This window comes from Clytia hemisphaerica, unplaced genomic scaffold (genome assembly GCF_902728285.1).
Source record: "Clytia hemisphaerica strain Z4C2 unplaced genomic scaffold, Clytia hemisphaerica genome assembly, whole genome shotgun sequence".
In the NCBI taxonomy this organism is placed as follows: domain Eukaryota; kingdom Metazoa; phylum Cnidaria; class Hydrozoa; order Leptothecata; family Clytiidae; genus Clytia; species Clytia hemisphaerica.
In genome coordinates, this window is record NW_027104504.1 from 10,001 (window position 1) to 34,869 (window position 24,869).

The following is a 24,869-nucleotide window of genomic DNA, read 5'->3' on the forward strand; positions in this document are numbered from 1 at the left end:
CAAAAAAAAACAGACAAAAATTTTCACTAACCTCTCACTCATCGCGAAACTATTACGCCACCTATGCTCCGCTGCGCTCCACTCGGTGGCAATAATAATAATAATAATAATATGGCTAAGAACATTGATGTATTCTTATTAAAAGTGGTTCTTATAGATAAAAATGCGATTTTTGAGCCAAAAAAATTTTTTTGCAAAAATCTGCTTGAGCCATCCTTTAACTATGATTGTACCCTACTTTCATGCTAAAAATCAGAAAAAATTAATGATCCAATTTTTCACAAAGTCCAAAAAACCCGTTTTTAAGCCGTTTTTTGGCCAAAATTTGCCCAAAAATTTTTTTTTTCGAAAATCGGGCTCCGTCACATTCGAGGGTTTATGGTCATGCACCTTTGTGCCAAAAATCAGAAAAAACTAATGAGCCAATCTCGAGAAAAGCTGGTAACACACTAACTAACTAACGAACATGGGTTAATTTATAGGACCTCCACCCCACCGGGGTAGGTCCAAAAAAACAAACCTTTCTATGAGAAGTTGATGAAATCCTTTAATTTTCTTTTTTTCTGTCATTTTCTCTTTGATGAAACCTAACTGGATGTCATGAACGAAATAGCAAGTCTTCTTTTCATCATCTTCGTTTGACGTATTGGAAGTAACGAGCGATCGACCAATAAGCTCATCCATCATATCTTCAGTCTCGACTTCCTGGAGAACAAAAATGTAAGTCTACATTATCAACATAGATTAAAACCCTCTCCCCACTGTCTCGACCAAATAAGTCGAACAAGATATCAATCGAATTGAAGATATCATAGTAATTTAACTTTGATCAAGAAATAATAAATTCTTTCGATCTCATTAAGTTGATAATAGAAATACCAGGTACATAAAAAGATGGAGAAAATATTTAGATAAATATTTAGACCGAACAGTATTAAACGGGGTAAAAAATCTTTCGTAGGGCCTCCAGTACAAACAGATTATTCATAGTTTTAGGAGAAAAGACTTGACTTACATCACAATCCCATAGAATGGATAATGTTTCCACTGGTATACCAATGCTCTCATTGAAGATGGATAGCTTTTCAAAATGTTCTTGGAGTTCGTCACTTAAATCGTTGAAACTGACAGCAAAAGCATCATACAAAGATGTATAATCATAAGACAACTTGCTCTTCACCTTACTGATTTTCTGTTCATCAAGCTGCTTGACATAGTAAGACCATCGATTCTTGTGACCTTTAAGGAGAGCACCAATCATAGATATTGCCAGTGGCGAACCTTTGCATTGATTGATAATACTGTTAGATTCTTCGGGTAGATCTTTAATCTCCATGTTTGTCCACAATGCTAATACTTGCTGACTTTGAGAAAATGTTAATGTTTCTTTGATTTGAACGTTGATAATATTGCCACTGAGGGTGTTTGCAATGGCAGGGTTTCTGGTGATCAAAAGTGTCCTGCAACGAACATCAAAGTACTTTAATACATTATCAGACCAAACATCATCAAGAACTAATAAAGATTTAGGGTGTTCCAGTGAAAATAAAATTCTCAGTCTGTCTCTAGCTTCTTCCACATTTTTTGGTGTTCTATACAGACCGTCATTATCTAACCAATGGCAAAGGTTCTGCATTTTCATTAAAAGTCTTGCATTGTCAACTTTACCGACATTCACCCAAAAGATGCCTCCAGGAAAACATCGATGCACTAAAGGTTCATTATTCAAACCATCAGAAGCTAAGAGAGTTTTACCACTACCAGCCATACCATGGAACACCACCCATCCAATATCATCTTCCAGTGCGTTCAATGCGTCTTGTATTTGTTGAATGCATTGCTGTCGATCGACGAAGATTTGAGGGATCTGTGGAACTCCTCCATTTCGTAGGATAGTTTCAACTGAAAATAAAAAATTCTTAATACCGTGGAATTGCAGATGAAGATCGTCAAGCAAAAAAGATTTTAAGTCGATAAAAGCAATAATTCGCAAAAAGAAAAGATCTTCAATTGAATTCTCATTTTTCTATTTGATTATTTTATAGGCACGCCTCCAAAATTATTCAAGATATCACAGGAAAAAAGCAAACAATCTGTGAATAAGAAATAAGGAAAAGAGATTTGTTTACCTTTGGGAAGGTCACCAACATCGCTGTCCTCGTCATCAGAACTGGATGAACCATCTTCATCACTTGACTCTACATCATCCATACCGCTTTCCAACAGTTCGCACAAATGGTAATATTCTGCGAACTTCAATGATTTGTAAAAGTGACGAAAGAAATTTCGTTTCTTCGAAAGCAAAGTTTCAACCAATTTTTCAGCCTTTTCTCGAGACGTCAATTCACCTTTGATGAGTTCAACTTCATCGATATCCAATACAAATTTGCTCTGGAAATATGAGAAGACATCTCCCACCTGAAGTGAAAAAATACTTTCATAAAATGAGATTTAACACTGAATCATCAAAAGTCAAGTCAATGTCAAACAACAAAAAATTTAATAATAAAGCTTCTGGTTTCTTCTATTTGGTCATCAGTATTAATTATGATATCTGAAGCACAGAACTTCTCTCGTTAACTTACGGAGAAGAGGCTAAGCACCAAAATCCTTGGATCAATTTGGGAAAAAACAGTAGAAAAATAATTTAATTGATGTAAATGGTTGTTGCTTACAAATTGAAATATGCAATATGTTTCTAAAAAATGTGTATAAAAATTATAATAAAATGTCCAGAATGTCTAAAAAGAATTTGAGCTTTATCTAGCACTTCCATCTTTGTTCAACAATATTTGCAAGCAGATCACCATAACTCCATCCAATTTTCCTAGCTGCAATGGCTGTCAAGCTATCTTGGTTCTGTCGATGGGGTCTACAAGCTCCTGTGATGTTTGGTTTCATATTTAAATCAAAAAGCCAATACTTGCCATCTTTATCCGCTCTGCAGTCGATTCGTATCGGTGCCCTGGCTTCTACCATACTGAAAGCTTTTTCGCATTCAACATAAGCATTTCGAATTGCTTCTGAGGCAAGCTTGTCATCTTCCATTACAAAACTATTCTCAGTGACAGGAACATCCCCATTCCAAGGGATCACACCATTTTTATGGTTGATCCTTTTTACTGCTGGCATAGACCATGGTGTGGTTTTGTCTTCCACTTTGTTTCCAAAATAGTATCTTCCAGGAGGCATAACTGTGACAGTGATTTCCTGCCCTGTTAAATAGTTCTCAATATAAAGAGAATTACCATATTTTTTGCTTAAAAATAATCGTTCCAGGTTTCCACTTAATTCCCCACGGTTTTGAGCCACTACAACTCCTTGACTACCCCGCCCACGAACTGGTTTAATAACACATGGAAAATCGAGTCCCTCTAACATGTCTGATTTCTGATCATTAGAAATCAAAGTTTGTGGTAAGACAGTCAATCCATTTTTCCTTAACAGATTGTTAGTTAATAGTTTATCATCATATTTTTCAATTAGAGCAGGTAACTGACCAACAAACTCAATATCTCTTCCAAAGTAAGCTTCAACCGAATGCCCTTTGTAAAGGATTGTATTGAGCCAAAAACATTTTGCTCCTTTCTTCAAAGCCATGTCAATCCCTGCAGGGCTGTCAGGAAACACCCAATCAAAGTCTTGATTTACGACTGGAGATTCAACAGGAGTGATGATAGATACGTTAAACTTCTGTAGCTGGTAAGCAATATCGGCACCACTATCTGAATAACCACCAGGTTTCATTGGTTTTTGAATCCCATTCACCAGTGGTGGAGGCTTGCATTGATAGAGAACTGCAACACTCTTCAAATAGATGTTAGAAAGCTTCATTTTGTTATTGATTGATTTGAATATAATTTAAATCATGTGGTTTCTTTGTGAACGAATAGTTTATTCCTGAACACAATAAAACAAGCAATAGAAGAGGTTCAACTATTGCATAACTGATTTATGATTTTGTTTTTTGTTTTCATTTATTTTAATTTAATAAACACAATCAATCAATCAATCATTTTAAAAGGATACCAGGAGGAAATCATTCTTAAAATGCTGTGTGTTATTATATAAATGAACAATCACATGGATTGAGTTAAGCCTGTTTTAAATTTAAGAAACATCAACAAATACCAATAAAATATTCAAATCCATGGATTGTACGAATTGCAAAATCATAATCAAAGTCATGTTATGCACAAATCAATAAATTCGATGTTATAGTTTAATGATCATATTTTAGTGAAGAAAGTTTTAAAGAGTTTTCTGTAACAAACAGCTGCAATTTTGAAGCCATCTTGCATGAAGTAGTTTCCCTACCCTATCATCCTTTGAACTAGATGAACGAAATCCTACGACTTGTTTGCTTCATGCTTACAATAAAAATACTTACCATATCACCCATATTAACTACAAATTATAAAGATTATATATCCCTTCAATATTTAAAAATCTGTTTTGTTGACCGGGTTTTTGGCAAAATTGGTTGAGCCGAATTGGTGAAAGTATCACCACAAATCAAAATCAGAACCCATCCTGTCAGAGGCTATGCAAGGCAAGGGCGCCAGGACTATAAGACAGTGTTAGTGTCAATAACCCCTCCTTGAGGTAGAAAAGCTACTTTCAGAACCCGCATACCTGTTTTATCAAGATGCTTCCAATTAATATTAAAAATAATCAAAAGATATTAAACAGAAATACATTGAAATTTAATTATTATTGCTTACCAAACATTTCAAAAATAATTTCTTTGCATAATAAGAAGCTTTCAAACAACCAGAATCTAGTCACCAATAATCCAACGTGTGACTGTCGTAAGAATAATAGCTACCACTCCAAGTGAATTGCCTTGAAGAAAACGTCGTCTACAGATGTCACACCAAATCAGCTATCCACAACCCAAGCAAATTTTACATTGGCCTAACTGGCAAAACCTTCAAGGATCGCTGGAACACACACACAAATACACGCTGAGACACGAAAACGCTACAAACCACACCCAACTTTTGAACCACTATTGGGATTTGAAAAGATCAGGTGTTACAAACCAACCCTCTGTGGGAAATTGTTGATCAAGCTGCTTCATACAAAAATGGAACAAAAGCGTGAAATCTTTGTTTGAAAGAAAAACTACACATCATCACTTCAAAACACGAATTAGTGAACAAAAAAACTGAATTAGTCTCTAAATACGGACACATAAACAGATTCTTACTAAAAAACTACAAATCAGTCCCTCAGGACAATTAACATAGTGAAATCAAATTGCACAAAATGCACATTGTAAATTACTCTTCTATTATGTTTTATGTTTTAAGTTAGCAAGTCTCGTGCTTTCCTATGATGGTATACCATCAATGGCTCTAACTTGGGACTATCTAACAAAACATGGGCAGCAATTTGGCCACCATTTCACCAAACCAAAGTCATTTGATTAACATAACCACAAATCATAGATTGCAAATAATGTCAATATGCTACTTTCACCAGGTAGGCTTTCACTTCATAAAAGGAACAGATCAGCATGACAAGAAACATGTAAATGCAAGCAAGTGCGTGCACCCAATACAGATATCTAAAAATTTCTTATAAGATTTGATCGATAAACCTGGTTGAAGTATCAAAACAAACTTGTTGTCAAAGAGATTCAACAGTAAGTGAAAATACAGGCCAGATATCAACAATCCCATGTTTTGACCAATCGTCCCAAGTTAGAGCTGTTGACAGTATAAAGCCTCTTTAACAAGCTCCAAAAACTTTCAAAACTACCAAAAGCAATGGTAAAACATCAGCCACCACATTTATAATAGCTCCCAGTCATTAGCCATTTTGTTTGGAAATGAATCTTTGTATTCATTTTGATTTTTTTATCTTTTTTTGCAATGTCAGCTTTTTCCATAAATCATGCACGCGCATATAAATATATTGAAGACCCCGGCAAAAATTCTGCTCAGTAGTGACTGGGCTCCTATCAAATCAACCAATCACATGCACACACATATTCAGGGACAAATATCCCTGTACACGATTTAGTTGGACCAGACAAGAATCAAGATTATGAAAAACTAGCCGGTGGAATAGTTTACGGTATAGATATCCAGGCTATGATTCCCATATTGAGAAGAATCATATTCTGGTTTTCATGTTATTAGGATGCTGTTTTATTTAGAGCTAAAAGCTAGCCTGCTCTACAGGGTAAACACGAATTAAACTACTGCAATAATATTGTGGGAATCCCCTTACCAGCCAACTGTTCAATTTTGGGGAAAAAGTATGGCGCACGGAAGCGCCAATAAATACTATCTTTTTTAAAGCGAAACTATCTTTCATTCATCGTTAACTGCAGCGAATACTATCTCATTTAAAAAGAAACTATCTCGTTTAAAAAGAAACTATCATTCTAAACGAGTTCATCGGAAACTTACCTCTAGAAAAGACGAGTTACAGTAAACGAGTTATAAATACTGTTTTATCAAAAAGCCGAGTAAGGAAGAGTTGTAACTCCAGCTTAAAAGAAAAAATCGTGCTTTTTTAAGAACTACCCATTTTTATGTTAACTCAGGAGCTGGTCTATCAAGGATTATTGTTGCAGAAATCACCCTCTACGGATGTCATTTGAAAATTATTTGTTGAATACGCTCCAACAGAGGAAGACTCAAAATCCTCAAATAATAAATTCTGCAGCAAAATAAGAACTCTTGTCACTAATACCGAAACTAATCGTAAAGTTATATGACTCGGAGACTTCAATGCAACAACTTCGGCCAGTTGCTCAAATACATCACTACGTGAAAACTCGATAATAGAAAATCTTGAATTCAATGAAAATGGCGAGCGCTTCCATAACTTCCTCGACAGTTGTCCTCTATCCGTCCTAAACACATGGTTCACTCACAAAAAGTGCCGCAGAGTTACCTGGTATTCCCCCGATGGGAAAACACAAAACTTTATTCTCACTTGCAGCTGGATACGACAATACGTTAGTTTACAACAGTTACAACTGCAGAGTACACCAAAGCTATGATTTCGACAGTGATCACCGTCTAGTTATCGCGACCATGAATACGCCCTGCACCAAAGCTGCACGTTGCAGAAAAAGGAACAAAAAGAGAAAAAACGAAAAACTCGATTTGAAAATGTTAGATAACGAAAATATCAGAAATCACTTTATACAAACTGCAGTCGACAACATTAACACTAGAGAATGAAAATAATGACACTATAAATCAACATTTTATCCACTCAATAAATTCTGCTGCTGAAACAATTATTCCGAAACTGACCAAAAACCGTATAATTCACCCATGGCACAACGATGAAAAATTAGATAATCTATACCAACAAAAAGACAAATTGATGGCAAAAAACATTGATTCCACAGATATTCAAAAACTTTGTAAAAAGATCAGATTACAAGCACGTTTTCTTAAGAATGAGTATCTGAAAACAGAAGTTGAAAAATTGAACCAGCTAGCAATTAATCGCAACCTACAAAAACTTTTTAAACGGGCAAAAGAGCAAAGTAGCACTCTTTCAAGTATCCAAGCTTCTTGTCCCACCCAAAGTCTTCTCAATCACTTCAAATGTCACTTCAACCCTACCAAACGGCAAACTTCAGCTATAAAAAACATATCTAAATCTAAAAGAAAGGATCCAAAAAGACCCCAAAAAGTATCGTGGGATAAGTATTTGCTCAACCGTTTGTAAGCTCTTAATTAATTTAATTATCGATCGACTTTGTCCTTGGTACGAGCTACAACTAAGCGACAAACAGAATCGTTTTCGGAAAGATAGGGGAACAATTGAAGGAATATACACAATTAAACGGATCCAACAGATTACTGATCGAAAAAGACAGCCCCTCTTTCTCCTTTTCGTCGACCTGACAGCCGCATTAGACCACACCCCTCGAGACTGGCTTTTCGAATCGATTCGTTTGCGATTCGATAACCGTCAATCACCCCCACTATTCGACATTCTTGAAAAACTTTATCAAAATACAAGTCTAACTTACGAAGATGCAAATAAAACGTTTCAAACCTCATCTGGTGCTCGACAAGGAGGACCAGAAATTCCCTTCTTGTTCAATCTCTATATTGACTTTGTCATGAGACTCTTCAAAGAAAAATCAAATGATATCAACTTTTTCAAGCACAATTATCGCATCAACTTGAAAAGTCTCACCCGAAAACAACGGTACCAAATACGAAATAAAAACATCCAAACGTTTGGACAAGCAGAACTCCCATGGATTGGGTATGGGGGTGATTTAGTACTTTTCTTTACTGACAAAGAAAGTCTTTTATCTGGTTCTTCTAAACTAAGTTTTCGAAAGTTTTGGGCTATTAGTTAACAAACTCAAAACAGAACTATGGTTCTGAATCACCAAATTCTTGAACGACACTATCACGACACAATCATCTCACTCGACGAGACACCAATCAAAAACGTCTCCAAATTCACATACCTTGGATTGATAATCAGTCATGACGAGCCCAATACCGGAAATGCAGAAGTCAATAATCGCATTCAAATGTCCAACCTGCTTCAAAATCAACGAATCAACCTTCGCACCCGAATCAACTTCCCCAATAGTTTTGTGAGAAGTCGGCTTACGTACACGTGTCAAAACTGGAGCCTAACAAAAAATCAATTTGAAAGATTGAATGTTAGTTATCGTTCTATTTAAAGCTAAACTCTAATTTTCTCAAGCTAAAATTTCAAAAGTGGTTTCAAATAGGGTCCTGAAATCTTTTGGTGTTGAAAGTTTTCTGGGAACACTCAAGGAAAATCACAGTGGTTCACAATGGACATATATGTCAAAGTCTGCCATTATGAATTTTATTTCTTTAGGAAGAACACTCAAGGATCTCAAGCTTACTCAAAACATTGTGTTTTAGAATGAAATACAATTCCATAATGACAGACTTTGGCAAATTTCTGACCCAAACCATTTTGGTTTTCCCAGAGTATATCCAGAATACTTTCAACACTGAAAAATTTCAAGACCCTATTTGAAACCATTTTTGAGATTATAGCTTGAGAAAATCAGACTTTAACTCTAAATATCGCCTTTTAGTGGGAAATGCAATACCATAATGGCAGACTTGGGCAAATTTCTGACCCAAACCATTTTGATTCTCCCAGAGTATTTTCAAAATACTTTCAACACCAAAAGATTTCAGGACACCATTTGAAACCATTTTTGAGATTTGAAACCATTTCCTTGAGAAATGTGAACATAGTGAACATACTTATTTTCTATGGAAAATACAGTGAACATGCTTCATTTTCCTTGGGAAATACAGTGAACGTACGTCATTTTCCTTGAGAAATACAGTGAACATACTTATTTTCTATGGAAATTACAGTGAACATGCTTCATTTTCCTTGGAAAATACAGTGAACATACGTCATTTTCCTTGAGAAATGCAGTGAACATAATATAGGAATGGGTTCAGAAAGAAAAGTTGGTTTTCTAAACAGGGACGTGATACTTCATTTTCCTTGGGAAATACAGTGAACATACGTCATTTTCCTTGAGAAATACAGTGAACATACTTATTTTCTATGGAAAATAGAGTGAACATGCTTCATTTTCCTTGGAAAATACAGTGAACATACGTCATTTTCCTTGAGAAATACATGAACATACTTATTTTCTATGGGAAATACAGTGAACATGCTTCATTTTCCTTGGAAAATACAGTGAACATACAACGTAGTCGTCTAAGTAGTCTAAGAAAAAAGCTATTTTTTTTTAGAATCTTCCTTACAATCTAGTCTTTCTATTTATAAAAAGTAGATTGCTGACATGTGGAAAGGAATTTCGGCATGACTGATCCTTTTGTTTCGATAATAACATCAAAGCGGGAATTAATTTTCTTCTCGTTTCTTTCTTTCCTTTTTCTTTTTTATAAGTTCACGTTTTCCCTTGCCACTCTCAAAGCGTGGTTAGCTCCAGCGGTTAGATTGTCTGTCTCATAAGCATGGGGCTCCGAGTTCGATTCCGATGGTTGTCCAATTTTCCAATTCTTCAATTTTCTTTTTTTAATTCTCTTTCTTTTATAATGAAGGTCAATCAAACAAGTAACTAGCATATTACCTCTGCTCTCTGTCTAAGGTTTAGATAAGCAACGATAGCATCACTTAATGAGATCTTTTTTAAGTTTTTTTTCTTTGTTTGCGCCTGCGTTTGCTGACTGACAGTTTCAGTTTCACTTTCACTACTTTCACTACTTTCACTTACTTTCACTTTCACTTTCAGCCAGCGAGTGAGCGAGCAATTCTTTGTAAGAGAATCGTCAAATAACTTCTTTCAGAATCATTGAGCTTCCCGTTTTATACTTTAAAGGCAGAATAATAATTGATTTCCAGGTCAAAATGTTTGGCACTTGATCCAATCGTTTGCTTATCTTTCTTGTGTGGTCGTTATTTGAATTTCAGTATTCAATGCTTATAAAATACGGTTGTTATAAGAGTATTAAACTCCTCACTAGGAGGGAACAGATCATAGATTCGAATTGAACGCGTAATTACTAATAGCAATTAACATTACATAACGCATCGATATACCTTCACTCTAATGAAAATGTGATACAAAATTAAATTGATGAGAGAATCACAAAAAAATCAAGAATTGAAAAAATTAGACATGTCCATTGGAATCAAACTCGAAACCCCATGCATATGAGACAGACAATCTAACCGCTTGAGCTAACCAAGCTTTGAAAGTAGTGAGAGAAAGTGTGAACTGATAAGAAAGAAAAAGGAAAGAAAGAATCAAGAAGAAAATTAATTCCCACTTTGATGTTATTATCGAAACAAAAGGATCAGTCATGCCGCAATTCCTTTCCACACGTGTCAGCAATCTACTTTTCATAAATAGAAAAACTAGATTGTAAGTAAGATTCTAAAAAAAATAGCTAGGTTTTCTTAGATGAATACGTTAATATAAAAGCTTGAATCACTGATTGAAAAAGGACTATTCATCTCTGACCACTAAGCAAAGAAAAACAGTTTCAACCTTTCTTCTATAAATTTCAGCTGATAAAAAGGGTGTCAGAATTAGAGGAGGGGTGTCGACATTATACCAAGTTACGGTAGTATCCCCTGAATGAAATATACCGTGAGATCGGGTAACTTGCATCAGTGGAGGCTAACATACATAGCCCTCAAATGAAAGACTTGGCTGGTCATTAAAATACAAATTTTGTTAAATCAAAACAAAAATGGTAGAGTAGAGCTGTGAGCGGAGCTGCGTAGTTGTATTTTAATGACCAGACAGGTCATTTATTTGATGAGGGCTATGCATGTTTGCCTCCACTGATGCCAGTTTTCAGAGTATGACAGAAATCATCAAGATCTCGAGGGCAGAGATTGCTCACTTTTCAAGGGCAGGGGCCAGAATAGATTTCATGTAACTGACGCCAAAGATCTTTGGAGCACACAGTCATGTGGTGCTGACGCAACAGATGACATTGAGTTTAGAGTCAGCGTACAAAATTATTTTAATCGGTGTCACTCGCAGGCTCGGAGCAATACTGACTTTGACTGCAACATGCACCATTATTACATCAATATTCAAGATTTCAATTGTAGTACTGTAAACAATAAATAAAGCTGATGGCGTGTGGCTGAAACCACAGCGTCAGTGCTGATTAACCTCTTGGCGCAGCTTACAAGTCGTGAGAAAATGCCTTCGGCGTCAATTTTTTTCAATTCAATACTGGGCACTGGGGCAGGGGCAGGGGCAAAATTTTGATAATATGTACCTTGAGAGTGTTACCCACTTGCATCAGTGGAAGCTAACATGCATAGCCCTCAAATAAATGACCTGGCTGGTCATTATAAAATAAACTTTATTCAGCTCCGCTCACAGGCCACAGCTCTACTCTACCATTTTTGTTTTGATTGTTTTGAGTGCAAATACACTCAATCACTGCAACCCGTTGCATTTACACAGAGTGAAAAAATGTTACACTTGATTATAAAAAAATACACAGATGTTCTAGAGCTCATTTGCACAGGGTCAGAAAAAATTGTTGAAATCGTTGCAAATACCGTGAGTGGTCCTAAATCTGACAGCCCTGCCTAATTCCGACCCCCTAAATGACTGTTATGAAAGGTTTCTTATGTTTACAAACATTCCCTCTCCAAGTTGAACGATAAACTATAGACCTTTTTTCAAAGAGGCCACCCTGTTGAATAATTATGTAGTCCAGCAGAAAAACAATGATAGAACCATGCATAATTATTACAATATGCATGATACAGTAATTATGCATGTCTCTATCATTGTTTTTATGGCTGGACTACATAATTATTCAACAGGATGTCCTCTTTGAAAAAAGGTCTATTGCAAGAACTCTCAAAACAAAACATCTAACAAGATTGCTGTAATGTGAAGATGTCAATTTATGTATAATTTTAAAAAGTGTGAATTGTAAAAATAATTACTTTTTATGATGCTGTTAAGTGTTACTAGTGTTGTCATTTATGACGTTGTACATATTGCAATAAAAAAATGTTTTGTATAGGAAGCAATTACTGTTATTTGGTTTAATTGGTTCAATGTATCAAATCTCTCAGTTTAGTTGACACTTTGGTATGCTTTGGTATCTTTGTTGCGTCACAGCGAAAGGTTGGTTTTTATTTTAGTTTGTATCTTTGAAAGACCCCATCGGATTTAGGCAGCGCTGTTGGATTTAGGACAGTTAGGAACATTTGGGGAGTTCCTGTACGCGGCCGCAATCAAAAAAATCATAACGTCACTCAATAAAAAATGGCGTTCGTGTCTTTTCGCACTTTTTTTAGCCTAGACGATGTAGCAAACGTAGTAAGTATAAGTACACTGTGCTTTTAATTGGTTGACAATTTCTTTTGCGTCAGAAAAACTTTTTCAAACTTTCAGCAATGATTGATCAAACTGTTACATTGAAAATTATCCAGCGCATTTTTTATCTTCTTACCTTCTTCATCTTTAATGAAGCACTCGAAGTTTACTGAAAGTAAGCACATAAGATATTCTTATAATTAATGATATTCATTTAAAACACGCTTCGTTATGCACTGCGGTGGAGTGCATGACGTAACTCGCGCGGCAACTAACTCGCCTTCTGTAACTGTTGGAAGATCATATTAGGCGTTTTAGCGTTACCACCCTTGACGCAGCGAGCGCCTTTATCTTTCTGCAACTCTTTCCACCATTTTAAATGGCCTTAACAATAGATCCAAAAGGGCGCCATAATCTTGAAAGATAATTTGTTTTGGTCTCCGGCTTTGGGAAGTAGCATTGTTTTTGGTTGTTTTCGATGGAAAATGGTAAGAAACTTAAGTTTACAAGTGTCATTTAGTTTTTGCTGGCTTATAGAATGGCAGGATCCTGGATGGTTTCCCTAACTCACGGTACACACCCCGTGCAAATCCAAAGATTTCCGTGACTGACAGTTCAGGGGCAAAATCATTGAAAACTGGCTATATTTACTTATTTTTCTGGCTTTTTGTGGTAGGAAACGGATCTTATAGGTGCTGAGCTAGTTTTAATGCTGGAAATTTTCCTTGGGGGCAACTAACCATGACATGCTCCTCTGAAAACTGGCACTGATGCAAGTTACCCGATCTCACTGTAGTTTCTGTTTAAACAAGATAGTATTTATTGGCGCTTCCGCGTGCCATAAAAAAAAGGGCTCTCTGTACTCTGACAGAAAACTTTTTCAAATCTTTATCACATTTTGGCCAAAAAGTTTTAAAAAAATCATAAAATCTTACCAGCAAATCTTGTGAAATAGCTTTTCTGTTTGATATCAATATAAACCTTTGCTCTTCGTTCATGGTTTTACCCCTGCCCAAATACCAATAAGACAACCCCAAGCTCCACTCTGTCTGCCACTCCACACAAAATTATTCATTCCTCCAGCAGGCTTTTTGGTGTACCTTGATTCAGGCTACCAATGTAGGTATCGTAAACAAAAAGTTATAGCGAACTACTATGGAGTTAAAACTATTATATTTACCTCCGCAGTATCAAGCCGATATTGACATGTAAACATCTTCTTTTTTTTTTTTGGCTGGGGGCAAAACCGAGGGACGATTTTGAATCAAGAAAATTATTCTTTCAGTCAATGGAAGGCAACGTGCTGTGAGGAATGATATACACATGGTACAACTGAAAAGGTTACTAAAGTTAACATTACTTTGAGAAAACTATATGTGAACTATTTTATCGTTGCAATGTTTTCCAAGTCAGAAGATTTGAATTTAGCATTTTCTGGAGCTGGGTTTATGGGTATCTATCACATTGGAGTTGTATCGTGTTTAAAGTTTTATGGAAAGAAACTGTTGGAAAATATTGAGTGTGTTGGAGGTTCTTCTGCTGGAGCACTAACAGCATGTATGCTTTTATGTGACACAGATCTTGAAGCCAGTGTACAGTTTACAATGCATCTTGCTTCAAAAGTTCATGGGAAAGTTTTAGGGCCACTTAGCCCAGAATTTGAACCATGTGAAAAGATACGAAAGACATTTATGACACATTTACCATCTGATGCATATAAAAAAGTTTCTGGAAAGCTCTATGTTTCCCTTACAAGAGTTTCTGATTGGGAAAATGTCATTGTTTCAGACTTTGCAAGCAACAAAGAATTAGTAGATGTTAGTATGATTTCTGTTGATGTGCAATTTTTCCATAATTTCTGCTGTTCAGACAATTCAACTTGAAAAGCGCTTAACGTTAACCAAGTTTATAAAGAATCAAGGAAACTTTATGAATTTATTCAAAGCTTTGAAATGTGATGTGATAGTACTTATGAAGGGCCAATATCAAAAAAGGCCTCCTGAAAAGACAGAATGACCAAAATATAAGAATTTCAAATTCATTTAACTGCTTATAATTTTTAGGCTTTGGTTTGCACATCATTCATCCCATTTTTCTCTGGTGTTCTTCCTCCAAAGTTTCGTGGCGTGGTGAGATATATTTCTTCAGTTTTTGCTTTCTTCTAACTTTCATGGTGTTTTTCACAATGTTTGGATGATTTATTTTTCAAAATTCTATAAGATATTACTCTTTGATAAGATTTCCAAATTAAGCAGAGCTATAGTTTCCATACACTTAATATGAGATTATTGTTATTGGAATTATTTCTTTTCTTTCAGTCTTACATTGATGGTGGCTTTACAGACAATATGCCACAACATTTTAATGGAATAACAATAACCATTTCACCTTTTGGAGGGGAAAGTGATATTTGCCCAAACGATACACATAAATCACAAACAAACTTTGATATGAGGAACACCAGTATTCAATTCACAAGCCATAATATCTACAGAATGACTAGGGCACTATTTCCTCCAGATAATGATGTGTTATCAGAAATGTGTCGACAAGGCTACAGGGATACTTTGCGCTATCTACACAATAATTGTAAGTCCCTTCAGTTGTTTATCATCCTAGAACGGCTAAATTTCTTATTTTTTGTATCATACACTTTTCAAGAATTTAGGCTCAACAAAAAGACTGTATATAAAAGGTTATACTGCCTCAGAGAAAAAAAAATTATCTTGTGGTCATCTTGGACTGAAATATGTAAAATGTAAAGATCTTCATATCAATTGTGATGATATGGAAATTAGCTAAAAATTGTACTTTTAGTTCAAACCACTTTAAGATATGTCAAATGATATATAATGTGTTATTTTTTGTTTTATATCCTATTAGATCCTGAAATGTTGAGTTTTGATGTAGCAATTGTGAGCATTCCACAATGTTGTGGGTTTGCGACAGAAACTTCTGATGATGAGGGAAGTATTTGCTCCTGTGGAAATACAACATCTTCATGCTTCAGTGACATGGAACATACAATCGCTAAGGGAAACATGATTGATAATTTGGTGACAGTCCCTGATCAGCTCAATAAAAGTAAGTGTTTGGAAGTGTTTCTCTCCACTTTTCAATCAATTCAATTTTAAAAAGGTTGACCTTAAAAAAAAATACATTTGATAACTATAGAATTTAAGAGTTATATAACCTTGTATTATACACCACAATACATAACATTTATAACAGTTTCGATTTATTTGAGACCTCCTATTTCATATGAAAGTAAGACAAAGAATCTAAATAAATGTCTAGACATATCAATTTTAATATCAAAACTACCCTATGCATCATATGGTTATGTAACTTTGGATTTTAGACACATATTTTACTCTCAGTACTTTGTAAGAAATTTTTTCTGATAACAACACATGAGACATAAAGCGTTAAGGTTTTGATTTATTTAATACCACATGAAAATTTAATTGAGTTTGACCAGGTTTGACCACCCTCAAAATATATATTTTCTATTTTTCCATTTAGTTCTACTCCAAACAAAAATCCTTTTTCAACAAAGTGATCTGTGCTGGTATTTCATCCGAACATTTTCAAATATTGCCCAATGGATTGCCAAACCTTGTATTTATGCAACCGAACACGTCTCTGAATTTCTTAAAGAATTGTAAGTGCCTTAGCGTTTATCCTTAGATAGTAACACTTAAAAAAGACAACTCGGAGATCATATACGAAATCTTCCCACTATTAAGTCTTTCAAGCAAGCAATTCTCCGATTCCTCAGACCCAGTGCTAACTCAGTTTTCAGAGCTAGTGACAACGATGACATTGTTCTCCTTAACCGATTAAGGGTTGGTTTCAGTCATCTTCGTGAGCATAAGTTCAGACATAATTTTGCAGACACAGTTGACCCCTTCTGCAACTGTTGACAAAATTCAGTAGAAAAAACACAGCATTTTTTTATGCATTGCTCTGATTACTCTAACGACAGACTTGTGATGTGATGTTCGACAGCCTTCTTCAACTTGACATAACCTTGTTTCCATTCAATCCCAAAACATTGTGTAGAATACTTCTTTATGGCGACCCCGATTTTAGCATTGTCCAAAATCATGATATATTGAGCATAGCGATAAAATTTATCTGTGATACAAGTCTTTTTGGGGGACCGTTATTTTAGTCTTTTACTCTAACTGCCCTCCTCCTAGCTCTTTTTGTTTTTCATTTCTGTTAGTATTTATCCTCTGTTGTTAGTTTTTTTCCATTTATTAGTTTATTTATTAATTAATTGTTAGCTTAGTTTGGGTTCCTACCTCCTGGCGGTATGATCTGGTGGTCCTTTTGCGGGAGTTTAGGAACCTTTAGTTTTGTACTATTTGATTGTTCGTGTTACCTTTACTATAGACAACATGATATTCAAGCATGCTAGAATTACAAATATTTTCTTTTAGATATCCTACATGCATTAGTTGAAACTTAGGGTAAAAAATTACATCAAACGCTTTAGGAATTTGTAATACTGGTCATAAAATACTCACATCTGAAAAGAATGGCTGAAAGACAAGCTACTCGATAGGACGTTTCATAACCCGTTTCACTTTTGGGTTTATGGGTTAATTCAGAATAAGTAACCGAGTTTTCACTGGTAGTTTCTTTCAATAAACTCTTAATAAAAAATTAATTCATCTCTCTTAGATTTCATTACATGATTCCAAGGATTAGAGAGCTTTGTGCATACAATTTCTACACCAAAAAGGCATTTGATATTGCGTTTGAAGTCATCCAGGCATATCAGGATAAAGTCAACTTTGAATGGTAAGACTTAGGTTTATTTTTATTGGTGACAAAATTAATCAAATCTAAGAAATGTTCTATCCAACGACAGAAACACCATTCAAATCGAGTTGAATAACCTTGATATGTTCAGATATGTTTTCCATCATATTTTAGGCATCCTTCAATGAAAGAAGAGCATCACAATGAAGTTGAAAAAAGTAAGAATATATTCTCACAACTTAAATAATTTAGGCGTACAAACTTTCGAGAGCAGATTCTTTAGCAAGGTCGAAAAATTGCGAAATTAACGACATTTACTTTCGTGAAAGTTTTTACACGGAAAATGACTTAGAGGTGTGAACTTTTCAAAGACATTTACTTTCGCGAAAAGGGCTAAGATTCCCGAAGATCGGGAAAGTTTCTGCTCAAACCAATCTTGTTCCCGAACTTCCAGCAAATTCATCTCACTTTTTTTCTCTTTACTTTCCCAGAAAAGCGAAGAATCTTGACAGCACAAAAGTCATTAGTGACAATACCTATTGTAAAAGCTGATTCCTTATTGAAAATCAACGAAGAAAAGTCAGGTTTAGATGCTCCACCACCGTCACGTGTTTCATCCTTCGTTAAACTGACCGATCTCGATATTGTATCGAAACTGAATTCGTACGTTTTCGACGAACAAGGTCTTTTTTCGGACCATTCACCTTCTCCTGACTTGACTGAAGAAGATGATTATTTAGCTGAGGTAGACGAAGATGGAAAGACAATGTTTTGTGTAAAAGATGACGATGGTTTGGTTCTCAAATTTGATCGAAGTCAATCCACATATGACCCTGACGATTATGGAAGTGAACTCCAGTTGTACCCTGATCCAGTTTATGATACACTGGTTGTGGGTCAGAAACGAAGGAAATTTTCGTTTGATTCTGATGTCGATTCTTGGGATGATTTTGTGGAGATAAATGGTTGTGATGCGTGATGACAGGTAGTGGTGGGTTTCCTGTTCATTAATGTACTTATATCAGGCATGAAAATGAAAAAAACTTTGTTTGATGGCCTATTAATTGGTCATACGTTTTCTAAAGACGAAGAAACATTGTTCAGTTTCACAGTTCTAAAATGCTCGTTTTTTTATCAATGGGCCAAAAAGACATATTTTTCAAAATAATATATTTTTTTTAAATAGATATTAAGTATTCAAATTGTAATTTTCTATTTCATTTTGAACTACCAATTCGAAGGTAGTTTATATTGTTTATACTGTAAATAGTGCTTGTGTTATAGTTTTAGATATATTTTTGGATACATTCGGGATTATAGACTGACGAAGGTTATGTCATGTCTTCTACATTCAGAATTTAACCCCGGGGTTTAAGTAAATCTCGAAAGGGGTTCGTCCTTCCTGGACCTGAGCAGTTGTCGGGGTTTCGCGGGGTTTACATTTACGGATCGATTATCTATTTAAACTCGCAATTTCTAGTGCGTTACCCTATAAATTTAAATATTTTGCTTGCAACTTGCGAATCGAATGACTTGCCTGGATCGCTTCGCAATTCTTATACATAAACACTAGTTTAAGGGTCAAATGTTTAAATGCTAGATGCATCGCATTTCTTCAAAAGAGAAGTCTTTGAAAATAATCGCGTGAGGTCAAACACTTTCACCATACCTTATCATATCATGTGATCAAATTCCTTTACAATAGATCCTATTACAATTATCAGTTGGAATGATGAGAAAGTTTTTAAATACACAGATCCTAAATGATAGCCTTGAATCAACAAACTTTGAGGAGTGAGTGAATAGGATTCTTTCTCTTGCTCTCTCTCTGAATCGACCCTGATATCAAGTTTCAAACATTCTCTAATCGATTAAAGATGAAACTTTCCTAAAGTCGAAATCCAAATTAATTTTGTAAATACTGTTGAGTTTTATAAGTTTTATTTTCCAATCATCTAATATGATAATTTATTCATTAGACAACATTATGTACAATATGTAGATATTTCTAAAGTTATAACGAGAGTAGATTAGTAATTATAATTAACTATAATCAACTCAGTACGTGTACAATTTTCTTGGGAGTTTCTAAACATCGACCAGAAATGGCGACCACGACCAGCGACCACGACCGGCGACCAGATAAATTTGGGTTATCGAGTTTACCTGCTCTCTCCACCTTAGAGAACATCCAAATCGAGTCCTGATGTGGCTTTCAAATGAACCACTGAGCACGTGGCTGAGAATTACTCTAGCTAGAGAATACTAAAAGTGACTTTTGACGTTACCAGTCATTTTCTAGACAAAGTGCCACTTTTTGACAAAAATATTGACAGGGCAATTAAGTGTGATGCCTGTAAACTTTATTACACCAAATATTTTAATTGTACCGAATGAGATGCCTTTAGTATGAATAGATAGAAATTGTCAGTAGGAAAAAGCTGGGAAGGCCAGTTTTAGAGATTTCAATCTCATCAATTATTCTATTGTCCTTACACTGTCAAAATGACTTATTTTGACAAAATAATGATCTGATGATCAAATATAAAGCTTCCTAAATAAATTCCAGCACAAATTTTGTCACTAATTAATTTGATGCCGAAAATACAAAAGGATAGAAATTTATTCAAGAGCGTTGAAATGGCTGCTCTACACGTTTTGCACGTGGCTTTATAATCACTGTAGGTGAGACAGGGGTGAGCTTTACTCTTCAATTCGATAAATAAATGATCATAATAGAGAAAGACTCTACGGTGGAGAAAGAGGAAAAACTCGATAACCCAAATTTATTTGGTCGCTGGTCGTGGTCGCTGGTCGTGGTCGCCATTTCTGGTCGATGTTTAGAAACTCCCAATTTTCTTTTCCTGCCAACCGGAAAGAATGGGATATATTTACAAATCATTATTTGTAACAACGCGGAAGTCTTTAAAGCTATTCTTTTAGTGTGTTCCGGTTGACACGATTTCTCGAGTACAATTGGGTTTTTGTTTCCTATTGAAACATTGACGTCTCCTTGCAGTAGATCCATTTCGTTTCTCACACTGGAGAAAAAGTACCAGAATTGACATTACACCTCTTTTGAAATCTTTAGTTTAGGCTGTCTTGCCTTACACAAACTACGTTACGTCATTACGGAAGAAAGAAACGAATTTGTCGAAAAAATTGAACGAGGTTTCACACTATCTATGAAAGAACACCGCCCTTGAAAAGATCAAGAAATTTGAAAAGGCTTATCCCACAGATCTGTAAAGCCCGAAGGGCTAGATCCGCGGCCTTTATCGAAAAGTGAAGCAAGTTTTGGTAGGATTTCTACCAAAGGAATACGTGACAACAACAATTTCACTGGTTTGAGAGATGCGAAATAGCGTTTGTAGCCTACTTTTTTTATCTTGGGCTCCGAAAACAATTCAAATGCTAGATCCTATCCATCGGCACGAAATTTAAAAAGTCAAATTTTTGCTTCACTTTTTTTTCTGGAGAAAGCTTAAAGTTGCCTATCTAGCCCTTCGGGCTTTACAATTACAGATATATGTGGCCTATCCTATCCTATGCGTATTATCTGGAACATCCAGGAGATAAGACCACCCATCCGGTTGTCGTATAAATTAGAGCTTTAGTGAAAGGATGTGTGGTGTATTTGTTTGCTTTGCAACAGACATTGTGGATCAAATGATTGTGAAATGATTTGTTTAAGGAAATTCAGAGCAGAAGCTCTCAAATAGATCTACAAAATATTATGTTGATGTAAAAACATACAAACCCCCGTAAACTTAGCCTATATCCACAATCCAAATATATCTTGTAAAAGAGGACAAAAAATTATTTAAAAATAGTTGATTTTACATTTCGTTATTTTTGCAACTTGTTTCTTTTCTGATTAAATTATCTTTTTAACGGTATATACAAACCTTTTATAATTTTTTTTTCTAGGTTGACTCAAAATTCTACTGGACTATTAATCTACTAACCAATACAGGGATAACGGAGTAAAATCATCCCTGAACTTTGCAATCAGATGGCACTCCAAAAATGTTCCACCTCTTCACATGATTGTTTCTTCATGCACGACGCACCGCAGGTACGTCGGCAGCAGTACCAGATTTTCACAAAAACCCTGAAATTTTCCTCTTCGTCGGTAAAATCGCTTAAATTTCCCCATTCGCCGTACCATGGTACTGGTACCAGATTTGAAAAGCTTCCGTTGTGCATGTTCTTTACACGCTTTTTTATAAGAGTATACTTTATAAGAATATTTATGATGAAATTGGACAAAAAATTAATAATATAGTAAGAACACCACGATCATGGAATTTGGCACCTGAACCTAAGAATGCCATTTGTAGACCATTTTACAACTAAATTGCCACTTATTCCCCGGCAATGCTAAAAGGTTCCACACAAATGCCAAATTTTTGCTTGAGGTATGTATTACATGCTAGATTGTGGCTGGGTTTGGATCCAAACCTAAGAATACTGTAAGAATATTTCAGGATGATTTTTCCCAAAAAGTTAAGAATATTCATGATGAATTGGAAAAACACCATTCTCATGAAAAAAGCGTATAGTTTTTGCGAAGCGTGTCAATAAAAAAAATGAGATGTGAGAGGGTCCAAATTGCACTAAAATGGAAACCTTTCGAAAAGGCTTCTGCTCATTCTCCAACGAAAAAGTTTCTTATATGGGAAGTTTATCTATAGAGGTCTGCGAATCAGATGCACGCGTGATTTTTTGGGTCGCGAACATTAGATAGATTAATGTAGAATTTTGCCTAACCAAAAATTTTTCCTGACCATATGAAAAACTTTTCCCTTTAAGGAACAGAATTCGTCAAGTAGATCGTTTAAAAAATGTTGAAAGACATTGAATTAGAGGCGTTTCTAAGGATATTTTTGAGGAAATTATGGAGTGACACTTATAACATGGCTGCGAACCTGAAACCGAATAAGCAATTGAAAGGAAACATTTTTGACAGCTTCTTGTGACATTCTATGTGTTGTTACATGAAAACAGGCCAGAATAAACAGAAAACGTCACTTGCAATGTAGTAGAGGGGTGTCGGAGGGGCAAATCAAAGGCTTTTCAACTCGTACTTTTACAAGCTTCATAACCACAAAATAAACAGGTAATGCTATGTAACATTTTTGTCAGAAGGGAAATACATAACTACGAAATTTCTGGCCAAGGATTTCAAAGGGAAAAGAAGCCAAATCAATTCAAATTTGTTCGTTATAAATAAAATTATCTTAAAAAAAAAATTTAAAAAATGTTCGATAAAGCTTTATACAACAACAATCGTTTAAAAATGGTAGCTGTTGATCCTGAAATGAAGAATGAGATTTTATAAAGCAGGGCGATATCGAGGGCGATATAATGCATTCTTTCTACCTAGAGTCAAGGTGCGTACGTGTGAGGTCTTTAATGTATATTCAGAGTTGCTGGAAGTGCAATGAATATCATTGAACTTCAATAAAACCTTATAGCAACAGTGAAAATTCAATTAAAAAAATATCACCCTTTTATTCAAAATAAAAACAGTCTTGGTAGGATGCAACAAATTTAAAAGATATGTTGTTAAATTTCAAATTCTCCTTAAATAATGCATCGGATGCTATTTAACCCTCATACTTTTTCATTAGCACGACGTCTTACCTTTCACCTGGATCTCAGCTGTTCTTGCGCTTTCAAGAATGAAGTTTCGAAATCCCACTTTGAAGCTTCCAACTCAAAAAAGAATTTCTGCAAAATGAGAAGATGAACAAGTGATACTTTTATGGACCTACCTGGTTATGCATTTAACACATTTATAATTGATATCTACGTGACGTGACCATTAAACAATCATTCAGAACACAAATAGTGACGATCTATTAAAATTAGTCGTTTGTTTCTTATAAAAAAAACGTTTAGAAACCAAAATTTCATGCTCTTGAAATATTCTTTCATATTCAAGACTTTGTGAGCAAAAACAAACATCTATCTCATCAAAAAATTGAGTAATTTGGCTAAGAACATTGATGTATGATTATTAATAGTGATTCTTATAGATAAAGATGCGTTTTTTGAGCTGAAAAATTCTGCTTTTACAAAAATCTGTTTCAGCCATCTTTTACCTACTTTCATGCAAAAAATCAGAAAAAATTAATGATCCAATTTTTCACAAAGTCCAAAAAACCCTTTCTTAGCCGTTTTTTGGCCCAAATTTGCCCAAACATTTTTCTTTCGAAAATCGGCTCGTTACATCGAGGGTTTATAGTTATGCATGTTTGTGCAATAAATCATAAAGAATGAAAGAGCCAATCTCGAGAAAAGCTAATACCTAAGAAATTGATAATGTGCTTATAAAAAAATATCGAATTTGGCCAGTTTTTTTATAAAAACACGCTAAGCAACCCAAATTTCCTGTCTAAACACACATATTCTTCAACAGTAAGGCCTCATGAGCAAAAAAAACATCTTTCTTATATAAAAATTGAGTAATTTGACTAAGAACATTGATGTATGCTTATTACAAGTGATTCTTATAGATAAACATGCGTTTTTTGAGCCAACAAAATTCTTTTACCTATGATGGTACCCTACTTTCATGCAAAAAATCGTTTTTTAGCCGTTTTTTGGCCCATATTTGCCCAAAAAAATTTTTTTTTTTCACCTCCAAATCTCGTAAAACCAATTGCACCGCTTTTTGATTTTGCTGACGATATCATTTGATTGTAAGAAGTGTTAAAGAAGGTCTATGTAATGGATATCTGAATAAAGCAATTACTGTTAAGAAAACTAATAAAGTAACATAGTAAGATTGCTTACATCATCACGGTCGATAATTGCTTGGTTAAGTGCAGTAACGTCCACTGGTTCGTCAAAATCTGAGAGTAAAAGACACATTCGAAATGAACCAACCCTCATAATCTTTGTGTTAACAAAACTAAGTACAGTGGAGTCTTCGTAATTTGAACCCATGCGGGGAACACAAATTTGCTCGAGTTAAGAAGGAAATTTTGAGTTATGGAATAACGTTTATAACGCATTGTTAACTGAAGGGTCGACATAAAACTTGCTCGGGTTAAAGAGACTCCAATCAGGAATTCGTTAAAAGATATTAAGAAGCTTACCGACTAATTCCTGGTCTTCTTCAAGCTCTGTTGTCTACAAATAAATAAAGGAAAAAAATAAAAATAGCCAATTAACGTTCACCATTTTAATTAGATTATTTCGAAAATGAATTCTTGAAATGAAAGCTGTATAGAATTAAGTGGTATCTGGAAAA

General features: G+C 35.0%; 2 protein-coding genes across 2 annotated transcripts in view; one reads left to right on the forward strand and one right to left on the reverse strand.

Annotated features, from left to right (window-relative positions):
• Positions 1-13,897, reverse strand: part of LOC136821820 (apoptotic protease-activating factor 1-like) — a gene marked incomplete at its 3' end in the record, with an annotated part of 23,209 nt that extends 9,312 nt beyond the window's left edge. Inside the window, 4 exon segments of the mRNA XM_067078040.1 lie at positions 521-705; positions 1,016-1,902; positions 2,130-2,418; positions 13,768-13,897. Coding sequence (XP_066934141.1) covers positions 521-705; positions 1,016-1,902; positions 2,130-2,418; positions 13,768-13,830 — 1,424 coding nt within the window.
• A 200-nt stretch (positions 13,898-14,097) lies between these two features.
• Positions 14,098-18,706, forward strand: LOC136821815 (patatin-like phospholipase domain-containing protein 2). The gene is made up of 8 exons (XM_067078034.1): positions 14,098-14,649; positions 14,896-14,961; positions 15,151-15,421; positions 15,716-15,916; positions 16,358-16,496; positions 17,525-17,644; positions 17,780-17,823; positions 18,097-18,706. The coding sequence occupies exons 1-8, from the start codon at positions 14,230-14,232 to the stop codon at positions 18,582-18,584; spliced, it is 1,749 nt and encodes a 582-aa protein (XP_066934135.1). The 5' UTR covers positions 14,098-14,229; the 3' UTR covers positions 18,585-18,706.
• Positions 18,707-24,869: the final 6,163 nt, after the last annotated feature.

What these genes read in the sequence shown, in the direction of transcription:
- LOC136821815 (XM_067078034.1), top strand. Translation starts at nt 14,230, where the DNA reads ATGTTTTCCAAGTCAGAAGATTTGAATTTAGCATTTTCTGGAGCTGGG. An exon ending in GCGCTATCTACACAATAATT is followed by an intron (nt 15,422 to 15,715) that starts GTAAGTCCCTTC and finishes ATATCCTATTAG; the next exon opens with ATCCTGAAATGTTGAGTTTT. An exon ending in GATAAAGTCAACTTTGAATG is followed by an intron (nt 17,645 to 17,779) that starts GTAAGACTTAGG and finishes ATCATATTTTAG; the next exon opens with GCATCCTTCAATGAAAGAAG.